At 40.2% G+C, this 16,196-nt stretch overlaps 1 protein-coding gene across 2 annotated transcripts in view; it reads left to right on the top strand.

Annotated features, from left to right (window-relative positions):
• The first annotated feature begins 1,445 nt into the window (after positions 1 to 1,445).
• LOC122929344 (NXPE family member 3-like) overlaps positions 1,446 to 16,196 on the top strand; it is a 70,452-nt gene continuing 55,701 nt past the window's right edge. For both annotated transcript variants that reach the window (XM_044282880.1, XM_044282882.1), the window contains exon 1: positions 1,446 to 1,758. In XM_044282880.1, coding sequence (XP_044138815.1) covers positions 1,702 to 1,758 — 57 coding nt within the window. In that variant the 5' untranslated portion in view covers positions 1,446 to 1,701. The remainder of the gene's footprint in view (positions 1,759 to 16,196) is intronic.

Raw genomic sequence — 16,196 nt, forward strand, 5'->3', positions numbered from 1 at the left:
AATGATCCAATCATGAAGTAGACATATGGGAAATGTAAAGTAATAACTGTTTTAGGAGGTACCACTATCTATTTTAAAAGCAGAAAAATTGAAATTATGAAAATTGCAATTTTTTTTTTTGGGAAATGTGTTTTTTTTATAAATGAAAATGAAATGTTTGAACTCAAATTTAACACTGTTATGAAGTACAATATGTGATGAGAAAACAATCTCAGAATGGATTGGATAAGTAAAAGCGTTTTAAAGTTATTACCACATAAAGAGACACTGGTCAGATTTGCAAAAAATGGCCTGGTCCTTAAGGTGAAAAATGGCAAGGTCCTGAAGGGGTTAAAAATAATTGCATATACTTGAACTGTAGAGGCGTGGATATTCCTGAACTCAGATTACTTCTCTCTCACGAGCACCCGGACTACAATATTGGAGTGCAGATCTCATACTTCTATAAATATACAAACTTAAAACCATGTAAATTAAAGCAAAAAAGGAAGATACATATAAATACAGATGCGGGAATAAGAGCATCCATTTAAAATCTTTTCTCCTGCGTGTTCTCAGACTATTGGTGGTGCACCCTACATACTGGAGGTCCCACTCCTTGCACCTGACTACATAAACCACATTGGCTGTGTTAGAGTTAATGTGTGTTATTATCCGATGTGTCCTCAGTACTTTCACACTTGCGTTAAACTTTTCCGGAGTTCCATCCTAGGGGCTCAATACCGGGAAAAAACTGATCAGTTATATCCTAATGCATTCTGAATGGAGAGCAATCCGTACAGGATGCATCAGGATGTCTTCAGTTCAGTCACTGTGCGGTTTTTGGACGGAGAAAATGCCGCAGCTTGCTGCCGAAATTCCGGAACACTTGCCAGATTGCTGGATCCGCCATTATTTCACATTGAAATGGATTGATACCATATCCGGCATGCGCAGACATTTAAAAATGTGAAAAAGTTAACTACTGGATCCGTTTTTCCGGATGACAACCGGAGAGACGGATCCGGTATTGCAATGCATTTGTGAAATGGATCCGCATACAGAACTGCCTGCCGGAATCCGGCGACGCTAGTGCGAAAGTACCCTAACACTAGAGGTTTTCCAGTGTGAACAATGTCCACACCTACAGCAACCAGTAGTCTTTAACCACGTCTGCAGTTTAGACTTGGAGATGGTTTGGAACCTAATGTCGGCGTCTTCTTAATTCCGGAGTCTACAATAGCCTCTCATCCTGAAGAACGATAGGAAGATATCTGTGTACAATTTTTGATATGTGTGTGAACTGGGGGGCTATATGTTTAGTTTTGTCTTTTTTGACATTTTTTGTATGACCTGGATTAGAGGGATAAATTCTGCGCACACATGTGAGGAAGGTGGATCAGTAGAACATTAGGTTATTATGAGTAAGACTCGATGTCGACACTCGTCAACCTGTTATGGCTCATGTTCCTGCACTTTTAATGTATACCAAATAAAACTTGGATTTTAACAGCGGACGACTGTGCTGGAGGATTTTTCTTTTTTTTTTTTTCCTCCTTGCAAGTATACACAGTGCATTGCAAAAGAATTCACCCCCATAAAACCCTGGTGACTTACCTTGAAATTCTGTCTGGCTGCTGTGTTTTTATATGTGCCTGGAAAGTGAGGTGTGCCCTGTGCAGTAAGTGCAGTGCAGTCATCAGGAAGTCAGACGTGTAAGGCATGTGCACCCGAAAGCAGCTGCTGCTCCTCTTCTGCTGTATAGGATGTATCGGAGGGGTAAGTACCAGGGACCCAGGTGTACCGGGGGCTGGGATGTCATCATACATCGCGCTAGGTTATAGGCAAACTTTTACAACTTTCTAAAGCCCCACTTAGTTTTGAATGCATGATAGGATTTTAGTTTTACCCTAGCTAGCTGAGGCTAGCTCAAAATAATAAAACTTTTCTAATATGTTTTATATTTTTATTTTTTAGATATTTTTTTGTTAAAATATATGGTGTTTGTTCTTTTAGCTTCCTTTCATTGTTGTATGTTTTTTTTTAATTATGAAATGCATTTTTGAAATAATTCATAAGCACTTTTTTATATTATAGCGCTTTTACTTATCCAGGCCATTCTGAGATTGTTTTCTCATCACATATTGTACTTCATGACAGTGGTAAATTTGAGTCAAAATATTTCATTTTTATTTATTAAAAAAATACCAAATTTACCCAAAATTTGATAAAATTAGCAATATTCAAAATTTGGATTTCTCTGCTTTTAAAACAGATAATGATACCCCTTAAAATCGTTATTACTTTACATTTTCCATATGTCTACTTCATGATTGGATCACTTTGTAATTGACATTTTCTTTTTTTGGGACATTAGAAGGCTTAGAAGTTTAGAAGCAAATCTTGAAATTTGTCAGAAAATTTACAAAACCCACTTTTTAAGGACCAGTTCAGGTCTGAAGTCACTTTCTGAGGGCTCATGCACACGAACGTTTGCCCCCCGTGGCCGTATTGCGGCCCGCATACTACGTGTCCGCAATACAAGGGCACCGGCCGTGTGCATTCTGCATCAGGGATGCGGACCCATTCACTTGGAGATGCGGTGCGGAACGGAATACTACGGAAGCACTACGGAGTGCTTTTGTGGGTTCCGTTCCATGCCTCCGCACAGCAAAAAGTTAGAACTTGCTAAATTTTTGCAGAACGGACGAATCGCAGACCCCATTCAAGTAAATGGGGTCGTAATCTGCATGCGGCAGCCCCACGACCAGTGCCCATGCAATTGCAGATCGCAGTTTGCGGTACACAGCATGGGCATGGAGGGGAAACGGTCGTGTGAACAAGCCCTGAGGCTTACATAATAGGAACCACCCATAAATGGCCCCATTTTAGAAACTACAACCCTCAAGGTATTAAAAACTAATCTTACAAACTTTGTTAACCCTTTAGGTGTTCCACAAGAATTAAAGGAAAATGTAGATGAAATTTCAGAATTTCACTTTTTTAGCAGATTTTCCATTTTAATCCATTTTTTCCAGTAACAAAGCAAGGGTTAACAGCCAAACAAAACTCAATATTTATAAGGCTATATGCACACGACCATGCTGTTTTTGCGGTCTGCAAACAGCGGATCAGCAAAAAACGGAAGCCTCCCGCGTGCCTTCCCCAATTTGTGGAACGGAACGGGCAGCCCAAAAACGGACAAGAATAGGACCTGCTATATTTTTTTTGCAGGGCCTCGGAATGGAGCAACAGATGTGGACAGCACACGGAGTGCTGTCTGCATCTTTTGTGGCCCCATTGAAGTGAATAGGTCCGCACCCGAGCCGCAAAAACTGCGGCTCGGATGCGGACCAGAACTACGGTCGTGTGCATGAGGCTTTACCCTGATTCTGTAGTTTACAGAAACACCCCATATAAGGATGTAAACTGCTGTACGGGCACATGGCAGGGCGCAGAAGCAAAGGAACGCCATATGGTTTTTGGAGGGCATATTTTACTGGCATAATTTTAAGCTGTCATGTCACATTTGAAGACAATGACCCCATTTTGGAAAATGCGAGATAAGGTGGCAGTTTTGTTGGTACTATTTTAGGGTACATTTGTCTATTTTATCGCTTAGAATTACACTTTTTGTGATGTAAGGTGACAAAAAATTGCATTTGTTATTCAGTTTCTTTTTTTCACTGTGTTTTTACCTGAGGTGGCAGATTATGTGACATTTTTATAGAGCACATCGTTATAGACGTTGCGATACCTAATATGTCTGTATTTTATTATTATTATTATTATTTTTAAACACTATTTTATGGTGAGGGGGACTTTTTTTTACTTTAAACTTGATTATTTTATTTTTTTTAACACTTTTGTGAAACTTTTTTTGCTTTTTATACAGTGGATATAAAAAGTCTACACACCCCTGTTAAAATGTCAGGTTTCTGTGATGTAAAAAAAAGAACTTTTTCCACCTTTAATGTGACCTATAAGGCTACTTTCACACTTGCGTTCGGAGCGGATCCGTCTGGTATCTGCACAGACGGATCCGCACCTATAATGCAAACGCTTAGATCCCTTCAGAACGGATCCGTTTGCATTACCATGAAAAAAAAAAAAATTGTTCATGATAGTGCAAACGGATCCGTTTTGACTTTACATTGAAAGTCAATGGGGGACGGATCCGTTTGAAAATTGAGCCATATTGTGTCAACTTCAAACGGATCCGTCCCCATTGACTTACATTGTAAGTCTGGACGGATCCGTTTGCCTCCGCACGGCCAGGCGGACACCCGAACGCTGCAAGCAGCGTTCAGGTGTCCGCCTGCTGAGCGGAGCGGAGGACAAACGGTGCCAGACTGATGCATTCTGAGCGGATCCGCATCCACTCACAATGCATTAGGGCTGGACGGATCCGTTCGGGGCCGCTTGTGAGAGCCTTCAAACGGAACCCACAAGCGGAACCCCAAACGCAAAGTGTGAAAGTAGCCCTAACTGTACCACTCAATTGAAAAACAAACTTAAATCTTTTAGGTGGAAGAAAACAAAATAATAATAATAATAATGTGGTTGCATAAGTGTGCACACCCTCTTATAACTGGGGATGTAGCTGTGTTCAGAATGAAGCAATCACATTCAGAATCCTGTTAAATAGGAGTCAGCATACACCGGTCATCATGATTAACCCCAAATAAAGTTCAGCTGCTCTAGTTGGTCTTTCCTGAAATGTTCTTAGTCGCATCCCACAGCAAAAGCCATGGTCCACAGAGAGCTTCCAAAGCATCAGAGGGATCTCATTGGTAAAAGGTACCATTCAGGAGAAGGGGACAAAAGAATTTCCAAGGCATTAGATATACCATGGAACACAGTGAAGACAGTCATCATCAAGTGGAGAAAATATGGCACAACAGTGACTTTACAAAGAATTGGACGTCCCTCCAAAATTGATGAAAAGACGAGAAGAAAACTAATCTGGGAGGCGACCAAGAGGCCTACAGCAACATTATAGGAGCTGCAGGAATATCTGGCAAGTGCTGGCTGTGTGGTCCATGTGACAACAATCTCCCGTATTCATATGTCTGGGCTATGGGGTAGAGCGGCAAGACGAAAGCCTTTTCTTATGAAGAAAAACATCCAAGCCAGGCTACATTTTGCAAAAACATCTGAAGTCTCCCAAAAGCATGTGGGAAAAGGTGTTATGGTCTGATGAAACCAAGGTTGAACTTTTTGGCCATAATTCCAAAAGATATGTTTGGTGCAAAAACAACACTGCACATCACCAAAAGAACACCATCCCCACAGTGAAGCATGGTGGTGGCAGCATCAGGCCAAGGGGCTGTTCTTCTTCAGCTGGCACTGGGGCCTTAGTTAGGCTAGAGGGAATTATGAACAGTTTCAAATACCAGTCAATATTGGCACAAAACCTTCAGGCTTCTGCTAGAAAGCTGAACATAACATAGTAACATAGTGTATAAGGCAGAAAAAAAGACATTTGTCCATCGAGTTCGAGTCATCCTGCAAGTTGATCCAGAGGAAGGCAAAAAAAACCCTGTGAGGTAGAAGCCAATTTTCCTCATTTTAGGGGAATAAAAAATTCCTTCCCGACTCCAATCAGGCAATCAGAATAACTCCCTGGATCAGCGACCCCTCTCTAGTAGCTATAGCCTGTAATATTATTACACTCCAGAAATACATCCAGGCCCCTCTTGAATTCCTTTATTGTCCTCACCATCACCACCTCCTCAGGCAGAGAGCTCCATAGTCTCACTGCTCTTACCGTAAAAAATCCTCTTCTATGTTTGTGTACAAACCTTCTTTCCTCCAGACGCAGAGGATGTCCCCTCGTCACAGTCACAGTCCTGGGGATAAATAGATGATGGGAGAGATCTCTGTACTGTCCCCTGATATATTTATACATAGTAATTAGATCTCCCCTCAGTCGTCTTTTTTCTAATATGAATAGCCCTAATTTTGATAATCTTTCAGGGTACTGTAGTTGCCCCATTCCAGTTATTACTTTAGTTGCCCTCCTCTGGACCCTCTCCAGCTCTGCTATGTCTGCTTTGTTCACAGGAGCCCAGAACTGTACACAGTACTCCATGTGTGGTCTGACTAGTAATTTGTAAAGTGGTAGGACTATGTTCTCATCACGGGCATCTATGCCCCTTTTGATGTAACCCATTATCGTATTGGCCTTTGCAGCAGCTGCCTGACACTGGTTTTTACAGCTTAGTTTGCTGTTTATTAAAATTCCTAGATCCTTTTCCATGTCAGTGTTACCGAGTGTTTTACCATTTAGTATGTACGGGTGACTTGCATTATTCCTTCCCATGTGCATAACTTTACATTTGTCAGTGTTAAACATCATCTGCCACTTATCTGCCCAAGCCTCCAATCTATCCAGATCCCTCTGTAGTAGTATACTGTCCTCTTTAGTGTTAATTACTTTACACAGTTTAGTGTCCTCCTCGAAAATTGATACTTTACTGTGCAAGCCTTCTACAAGATCATTAATAAATATATTGAAGAGAATAGGGCCCAATACTGACCCCTGAGGTACCCCACTAGTGACAGTGACCCAATCTGAGTGTGTACCGTTAATAACCACCCTCTGTTTTCTATCACTAGATTTTCTGTGGACTCTGGTATATTAGGTGGTTTATAGTAAACTCCTATTAGTAATTTATTATTGTTTTTAGCTCCATGTATTTCTACCCACAGTGACTCCACATGAAGAGGAACTTCATCTTTCAGCATGACAACGACCCAAAGCATACATCCAAATCAACAAAGGGATGGCTTCACCAGAAGAAGATTAAAGTTTTGCTGGAGTGTTTTTGCAAAGAAGAAAAATGTGAAAATGTGCCATGCTGATAGAATCATGCCCAAAAAGACTAAGTGCTGTAATAAAATCAAAAGGTGCTTCAACAAAGTATTAGTTTGGGGTGTGCACACTTATGCAACCATATTATTTTATTTTTATATTTTTTCTTCCCTCTACCTAAAAGATTTCAGTTTGTTTTTCAATTGAGTTGTACAGTTTATAGGTCACATTAAAGGGTTTCTACCACCAGAAATACTGTTATGTAGCTGACTGACTATAGCGAGGCGCTAATGTCAGCACTACATAAGGTCTCATGCACACAACAGTATTTTTTCACGGTAGAGTCTCATTAGCATATAATACAAGTGCATTTTTTTTTGCAAAAACGGCTGCAGGGACAAATGTTAGAAACATACTGTTATGTAGTGCTGACATTAGTGCATCGCTATAGTCAGTCAGCTACATAACAGTATTTCTGGTGGTAGAAACCCTTTAAAGGTGGAAAAAGTTCTGAAATGATTTATCTTTTGTTTTATTTTTTACATCATAGAAACCTGACATTTTAACAGGGGTGTGTAGACTTTTTATATCCACTGTATTTGTACCACTGTGGGACTTCACCTTTTCAGGCTTTGATCCCTGTTTCAATTCGGTACAATACATTATGTATTGTACCGAATTGAACTGTCAGCGTCTTACACCCTACCTTTTTTTTGGGCAATTGTCTTAGGTAGGGTATCATTTTTGCGGGATGAGATGACGGTTTGATTGGCCCTTTTTTTGGGGTGCATATGACTTTTTAATCGCTTGCTATTACACTTTTGGTGACGTAAGTTGACAAAAAATGGCTTTTTTGACACCGTTTATATATTTTTTACAGTGTTCATATGAGGGGTTAGGTCTTGTGGTATTTTTATAGAGCAGGTTGTTAAGGACGCGGTGATACCTAATATGTCTACTTTTTTAATTTATTTTACATTTAACACAATAAAAGCATTTTTGAAACAAAAAAAATCATGTTTTAGTGTCTCCATAGAGCCATAGCTTTTTTTTATTTTTTGGGCGATTGTCTTAGGTAGGAGCTCCTTTTTTTTGCGGGATGAGGTGATGGTTAGATTGGTACTATTTTGGGGGGCATATGCCTTTTTGATATCTTGGTGTTGCACTTTTAGTGATGTAAGATGACCCCAAAAATTTTTTTTTTTATTTTAGTTTTTTATTTTAGTTTTTTATTTTAGTTTTTTGAGGGTGTTCATCTGAGGGGTTAGGTCATGTGATATTTTTATAAAGCCGGTTGATACGGACGCGGAGATACCTAATATGTTTTTTTTCCCAATTTTTTAACAATTTTTTTTCACTTTATTTTGGGTAAAGGACGCATTTTTTTATTTGAAACTTTACATTTTTTTGTAAAACTTTTTTGGAAACTTTTGTAAACTTTTTTTTAACTTTTCCCCCCCAAATTTCTGGGGGTCTGATCCCCTTTACAATGCATTACAATACTTGTTTATTGTAATGCATTGGCTGTAAGTGTACACACTGTAATACACTTCAGCCTGCTTGCCTGTGAGATCCAGGGGGCTGGATCTCACAGGCTCTCATGGAAGTCAGCCATGATGCCTAAGGAAGGCATCGGGCTGCATTTCCTGCCATCGGGTCCCCGTCACAGCAGCGCGGGGACCCGATGGATACCCGGCACACGTCTGAAGCCCGCATGTGCCATGGTCAGCGCTGACCGCGGCAGTGCAATGGTTAATGTGCCAGCATCTGTGATTTCACTGATGCCGGCGCATACAACAGGGGTTCGGCTATCAGTGACTGCCGAATCCCTGCCGCGGGCCGGGCGGGTGCAGCTCCTGCAACCGTCCGATCAGCGAGCCGTACATGTGCAGCGCTGGGCATTAAGTCACGTCCTGTTGCACTGTACATATACGGCGCTGGTCGTTAAGGGGTTAAATCGTTTAACTTTTTTTTATTTATATCATGGATTCTATATGTTTCATCGATGCATTTTTTCATTAAAAATAAAACTCCTTTAGGATCAAATGGTGTGAATATTTTTTATTAGATTTTATTATTTGTATTATCTTGTTTGCCTTGAAACTGGTTGTTATAGTTAAAAGGGTTTTGCCGGGAGTAAAATCTTGTTGACCTATCCTCAGTAGAGATGGCCTTGCAGTTCAACCAGCGGTCGTTTCGCGGCAAACTTTGCCCGTTCGTGAGTTGCCGAACATGCGAACATATGGCGATATTCGCGCCCGCCATATTATTTTACATTGTGAAGAACTTTGACCCATGGCACATCCATCAGATGGTACAGGACAGCCAATTGAGACGTTTCAGCACATGGACATACCCCCTACCCTATAAATAAACCCAATCTGGCACCATTTTATATTTAGTCTTTTTCCAGTGTAGGGAGAGGTTGCTGTGTGGAGCAGGGACAGGCTGTTAGGGACACAAAACGCTAGCTAATAGAGCCACAAAAGTAATTTTGAGGACTGGTATAGGTGTGCTATCGATAGGTGGGATACACAGAGGGGTGTAATATACTTATAATATACTTTTATAATGAGTCAAAACACATAGATCTATATAGTGATCACCTGGAAGTCAGGGGCTTAGGGGCTTGGGGCTTACTAGGGCCATTTTTATATAGGGTAAGGTTCCCGACGGGGTCACTCTTATCAGGGCGGGTGCTCTGTGGTTAGGCTATTAGGGCCAGAATAGCACCCCCTGTAGGGCAATATCAGGGACAGTTCTTTGCCCAACCTGTCCTTCAATACCACAACATCATCTAGCCCAGGGATGGATGTTTTTTGCTTTCCCTCTGGGATTCATGTATGTGCACTGGAACCCCCTGGATTGTGGTAGGACATATGGTTTCTGATTTGGTGCCGCCGAGCACCTGATTTAGTGCCGCCAAGCACTTGTTATTGCCTACCACATCTATGCTTTTTGCTTTCTGTAAAAGCCGATGACGGAGGATTAACCCCTTCAATGCCGCGGTCCGCGCTGACCGCAACATAGAAGGGGTTTGTGTGGGGTGAGTGATCGCATCGAGTCCCCGCACTGCTGTGGCGGGGACCCGATGCGATACAAGGCAGCCCGATGCAACCTGTTAGTGTATGACTCAGTGTCATGCACTAACAGGCAATGCAATACAATACAGATGTATTGTAATGCATTCCAGACGGGATCAGACCCCCAAAAGTAAACATCATAAATAAAGTAAAGAAAAAAAAGTGTTTTTAATAAAATTAATAAAGTAAAAAAGAAAAAGAAAAAAAACGCCCCTTTCCCCTTATTTTATAATAAAAAACTGAAAAAAACACACACATATTAGGTATCGCTGCGTCCGTAATGACCGGCTCTATAAATATATCAGATGATCCACCCTGTAAGATAAACACCATAAAAAAAATAAACTGTGTAAAAAAAAAAAAGTCATTTATGTCACCTTACATCACAAAAAGTGCAACACCAAGCGATCAAAAAGGCGTATGTCCCACAAAATGGTATCAATAAAACAGTCACCTCATCCCGCAAAAAATGAGCCCCTACCTGAGACAATCACCAAAAAAATGTAAATACTATAGCTCTCAGAACATGGAGACACTAAAACATAATTTTTTTGTTTCAAAAATGCAATTATTGTGCTAAAGTGAAATACATAAAAAAATATATACATATTAGGTATCTCCACATCCGTAACAACCATATCTATAAAAATATCACATGACTTAACCCCTCAGGTGAACACCGTAAAAAAAAAAAATGTATAAAAAAAAGCCATTTTTGTCACATTATATCACAAAAATTGCAACAGCAAGTGATCAAAAAGGCATATTCCCCCCAAAATAGTATCAATCAGACCATTACCTCATCCCGCAAAAAATGAGATCCTACCTAAGAGAATCGGTCAAAAATTAAAAAAGCTATTATTCTCAGACTATGGAGACACTAAAATATAATTTTGGTTTAAAAAATGCTATCATTGTGTAGAACTTAAATAAATAAGAAAAAGTAGACATATTAGGTATTGCCACGAGCATAACGATCTGCTCTATAAAAAAAGTCACATGACCTAATCCCTTAGGTAAACGCTGTAAAAAAAATAAAAAAAAACGTGCTAAAACATCAATTTTTTGGTTACCTCGCTCACAAAAAACGCAATATAGAGCAATTAAAAATCATATGTTCCCCAAAATAGTACCCATAAAACTGGCACCTTATCCCATAGTTTCCAAAATGTGGTAACTTTTTTGAGTTTCTACTGTAGGGGTGCATCTGGGGGGCTTCAAATGGGATATGGCATCTAAAAACCAGTTAAATTTGCCTTCTAAATACCATATGGCGTTCCTTTCCTTCTGCACCCTGCTGTGTGCCCGTACAGCAGTTTACGATCACATGTGGGGTGTTTCTGTAAACCGCAGAATCACGGTAATAAAAATTGAGTTTTAATTGGCTGTTAACCCTTGCTTTGCTACTGGAAAAAATTTATTAAAATGTAAAATCTGCCAAAAAAGTGAAATTCTGAAATTTCATCTTCATTTTCCATTAATTCTTGTGGAACACCTAAAGGGTTAACAAAGTTTGTAAAATCAGTTTTGTATACCTTGAGGGGTGTAGTTTCTAAAATGGGGTCATTTTTGGGTGGTTTCTAATTTGTAAGCCTCACAAAATGACTTCAGACCTTTATCCGGCTTTTACAAAATCTATTTTTTTTATATATTTTATAGTGCTTCTTCACTACTTACTGCTTTAGTCATGCTTTCTTTTTGTTAATTACTGCCCCCTTCACATTTCTTGTTCCTACCTCCTTTATTACCATAAGCTATGTACCTGTCATAAACAAAATTTAGGATCCCTTTAAAAATCTCCCTTTTAGTCAGTACTCTTACTTTTGAGGACAATGTCCCAGTCGATGAAGTTAAGGGCCTCTCTAAGCTGATCAGATTTTCCCTTTCAGAAGTTGAGTGTTTCTTGTCGCCCTTGTGAATGTCCAGTGGGGCCTAACAACTCTTGCCATGTATGGATGCTTATTAGCCCCCGACCAAAGCAGTCACCAATCATGTCTAACATGTGGTTGGTCGTCTTGCCTCATGCTGTGATCTTACATGATACATGTGATGGGACATATCAGTGCTATTTATTAACTGGGTTGGGCTCATCCAGTGCCTTCTTGAGTAAATTCTTTCCTGTTTGCATGCTAACTTATATTAGGTTATTGCAGTTAGTTAATGGATAGCAGGTGTGTCCACAGGGAAACATGTTGTGTCTTCAGGACCTGGTTTCGGAACTCTTTGATGTATGGGATACATGAGGGCAGCCATCTTTTACCTCTGTTCTAGTATACAGTAACTGGCTTCTACATGGGTGTATTCAGTTTTTAGAAACTTCTTTTGGCTGATAATTGTTTTTGCTACTATGTTGCCTTGTTTGCCATCAGTTTATTACTTGATTGCACTATTTTGTGAGGAACTGATTAAGGTAAGGCACATTCCTTAGTGGGATCAGCCATTCTTCGTGTTGTAAACCAGACTATCAAGGGACATGATAAAGTAATTATTATAGGTAAATTTTTGAGACCCCCTTACACATTAGTGTCCAAACCTGCCATTTTTAGCAAGACCTTATAACAGTCTAATGTGTATAGGGAGCTAACAAAGAAAAGAATTGGTCATATTGAATGTTTTTTACGATCCTTTTGTTCTCCTGGTCATATTGAATTTTTTCTGTCTTATCCTTTTGTTCTCCTGGTCATATTGAATGGTTTGTGTGATTTTTATTTTATTTTATTCTCCTGGTCATATTGAATGTTTTGTCCTATCCTTTTGTTCTCCTGGTCATATATAATTTTTTTGTCTTATCCTTTTGTTCTCCTGGTCATATAGAATTTTTTTGTATGATCCTTTTGTTCTTCTGGTCATATTAAATGTTTTGTACGATCCTTTTGTTCTCCTGGTCATATTGAATGTTTTGTATGTTCCTTTTGTTCTCCTGGTCATATTGAATGTTTTGTCCAATACTTATGTTCTCCTGGTCATATTGAATGTTTTGTCCTATCCCTTTGTTCTCCTGGTCATATAGATTTTTTTTGTCCTATCCTTTTGTTCTCCTGGTCATATAAAAAAAAATTGTCTTATTCTTTTGTTCTCCTGATCATATTCAGATTTTTTTTTGTATGATCCTTTTGTTCTCCTGGTCATATTGAATGTTTTATCCGATCCTTTTGTTCTCCTGGTCATATTAAATGTTTTGCATGTTCCTTTTGTTCTCCTGGCCATAGTGCATGTTTTGTCTGATCCTTTTGTTCTCCTGGTCATAGTGAATGTTTTGTCTGATACTTTTGTTCTCCTATGAGGCTTAGCGGGAAAGGGGCGGGGCCTTCTAATCAATAGTTTGTATACTCAGAGAAAAGTGTCTATCCTTGCCCCACATTTACCATCCAGCCCATGCCACTGCGATAATCGTGGTCTAGACACCCTGTCTAAGCTTAAGCCATTGTTACTGTTGGTAAATCTTGGCCTTTGACTGCATGTGGTGTCAGGATACTGCGTCATAAGGTACAGCCCTAATGTCCAATATGTCTTGAAGGGGTGGAGCGCTGTACAAAAGTTGGCGAGGTTTATGGGATAAGGTGGTGTGGCCTTATAAAAGAGGCGTGTGAACCTCCCAGAAGCTTTACATAAAAGGATGCCAAGCATGTGTATGGGGGAGCTGGGGAGAGAAAGCTGTTGGCTCACAGCTATTGAAGGTGTATGGGCACCTTAAACGGTTGTTCTACTGTAAATTTTGAATGGGATTTTGAGATCAAGATTAGATATAGCCGCCCAATGTTTCGCGTCCCCACCTATGCCTTGGTTGAACTTGATGGACTTGTGTCTTTTTTCAACCGTATTAACTATGTAATGTTAATAGGTCATTTCTATGACAGGTAATTCATGGTAAGATAAGTAAATAGTATTGCCACAAATTTTTGGGAGTTTGACCTCTCTTCACGTGTCTGGTTTCATAACTACTTACATTCCCCATGTAGTATCTATTATTATGACTGTATGTTGTAGCATTCCTTTATTATTCCTGTTAGAAGTTATTATTGAATTACTAGCAGTGTGCAATGAGGGTACAGCTAGGTGATACCAGTTTGGGGAGTGTCCCTGCATAGTTGAATACTATCCAATCAGAGCTGCCAGTGTCAGTCTGAGCAGGGACGCACCTTCAATTGGTCACACCCATCTGGAGTTTAATTTTATTAGTAATTCACTTTATAATGTCTGGCAGGAATAGAGACATAAGAATAGATGCTCCAGAATTGTTATTACATAGGGTATGCATTTAATTACGAAAACAGACATGTCAGGAGAGGGGACAGGTCCTCGTTACGGCTGGGGCTAAATGTTGACATTGGCGACATCACAACTAATATAAGTGAATGCGGATGTGTTGTGACCTGCAAGTTGCCATGCTCACAACATGACACGGTTGGATGTCCTGCAACTGTCGTGGTAGCGGGTTGCAACCCCATTCACTGACATTACCACAAATGATATGCTCCTCCTTGACTAGAAAAACTCCATAAATATGATGAAAAATATTAAAGGGTCACTAACTTTTCTAAATGTCATAGAGACATATCAAAAGTTTAGATGAATAGGGGGTCTGAGTGCTGAGACCCCATGATCTGTAGAACGAGGGAGGAGAAGAATGCGCATATCATGCTCTCTCTCCTCGCTGGACAAGATGGCCACTATAGAAGTCTAGGGCCTGTTTCGATTCTGTCCTCAGCAGCAGGGGAGAGAGAGTGCACTATGGGCGTGCTTCTCTTCCCTCATTCTGAGAATTGGTGAAGATCTCAGTGCTCAGACCCCTACTGATCCTTAATATGTTTTTATGACCTATGAAACAGTTTTTCAAAAGTTAGTGCCCCTTTAAACTGCAATCTCTGACTGATCATATATTGGCAGATACTAGCTTTACACGGGTGCTCTGCATAGTGTATAAACGATTGCAGTATAGTTAAATACAGCCTCTCACCAGTGACATCTTAGCTGATTGGAGTCATTCACTTTCTCTTTTGGTCTCCAAGCAATCCAGACCGCTATGATGACTTCTCCTGGCTGCATCTGATCTCTGCAGAGTTTTCTGCCCTCGTAGGGCTGCTCACTTTTTTAGCACTCTTCATACCTATTTCACATCCTATACACAAACTTTCCACCCTGTCACCCCTTTAACAGTACCACCCTACAGCTTCCTCCATTATTGTGTCTGCAGTTGCACCAGGAGTTCACATTACTATACCTAATGTGTAGTAAAGTACAGCCTCTTAGAGCCCCTTTACAGTAATAATAATCCCTTATTGCCATTGCATAGTACTAGTGTCCCTTTACCACCCTTATACCATAATTATCCCGTTTACTACCCCTAAACAGTAATCATGCCATTATTGTCCCCATCTCATTGCTAGGATACTATAATAAGATGTTATAAGGATAATAAGAGGATCAGGAGCAGTGTTACTGTAATAAGATATTACAGGATAATAAGAGGATCAGGAGCAGTGTTATTGTAATAAGATGTTACAGGGTGCTAAGAGGATCGGGAGCCGGGTTACTATAATAAGATGTTACAGGATAATAAGAGGATCAGGGCCGGGTTACTATAATAAGATGTTACAGGATAATAAGAGGAAAGACAAAAAACATGCAATGCGACAATTGACTGCAATATAAAGTACAAAATTGCATAATAATAACAAGTGCTACACTATAAGTGCGAGATACTTGGCAAATCGTTTTGTACAAAACTATCCAAGCCTGTCTGCCAAGCGTCAAGGCGATCTCTGTTAGACGGGTTCCTACGCTAAATTCTACCTGTTAGGTGCCATAACAGCTACCATACACTTCAGGGAGTGTAGGTTCCACATTCCTACATTGAATCCTACCTGTTGGGTGCCAAGATGGCTACCATACACCAGGGAGTGCAGGTTACACAGCAGGCCCACTTCACAACACCACCGGCGCCAAACGGCTACCAAGGACTGCAGTGGGAGTCCACAAACTATCCCACTCCTGGTGCCATGGCTTCAGTGAATGAAGGGGAGCAGGCCAGACTATGTACTAACACTAATTAAAATCAGCCTGTGAGGCAGACAGGGTGGTCAGGAGTGCAAGACTGAGGAGGCAGCCACACCTCCAAGACAAACTGCAAAGAAGAACCTAAAAAAAGGGGGTCAGTCAGCACATACCAAACCGCAGAAGCGCATTGCTATAGCAAGGAACAACATAGAAAGACAAAAAACATGCAATGCGACAATTGACTGCAATATAAAGTACAAAATTGCATAATAATAACAAGTGCTACACTATAAGTGCGAGATACTTGGCAAATAGTTTTG

This window comes from Bufo gargarizans, chromosome 2 (genome assembly GCF_014858855.1).
Source record: "Bufo gargarizans isolate SCDJY-AF-19 chromosome 2, ASM1485885v1, whole genome shotgun sequence".
NCBI classification, from domain to species: Eukaryota; Metazoa; Chordata; class Amphibia; order Anura; family Bufonidae; genus Bufo; species Bufo gargarizans.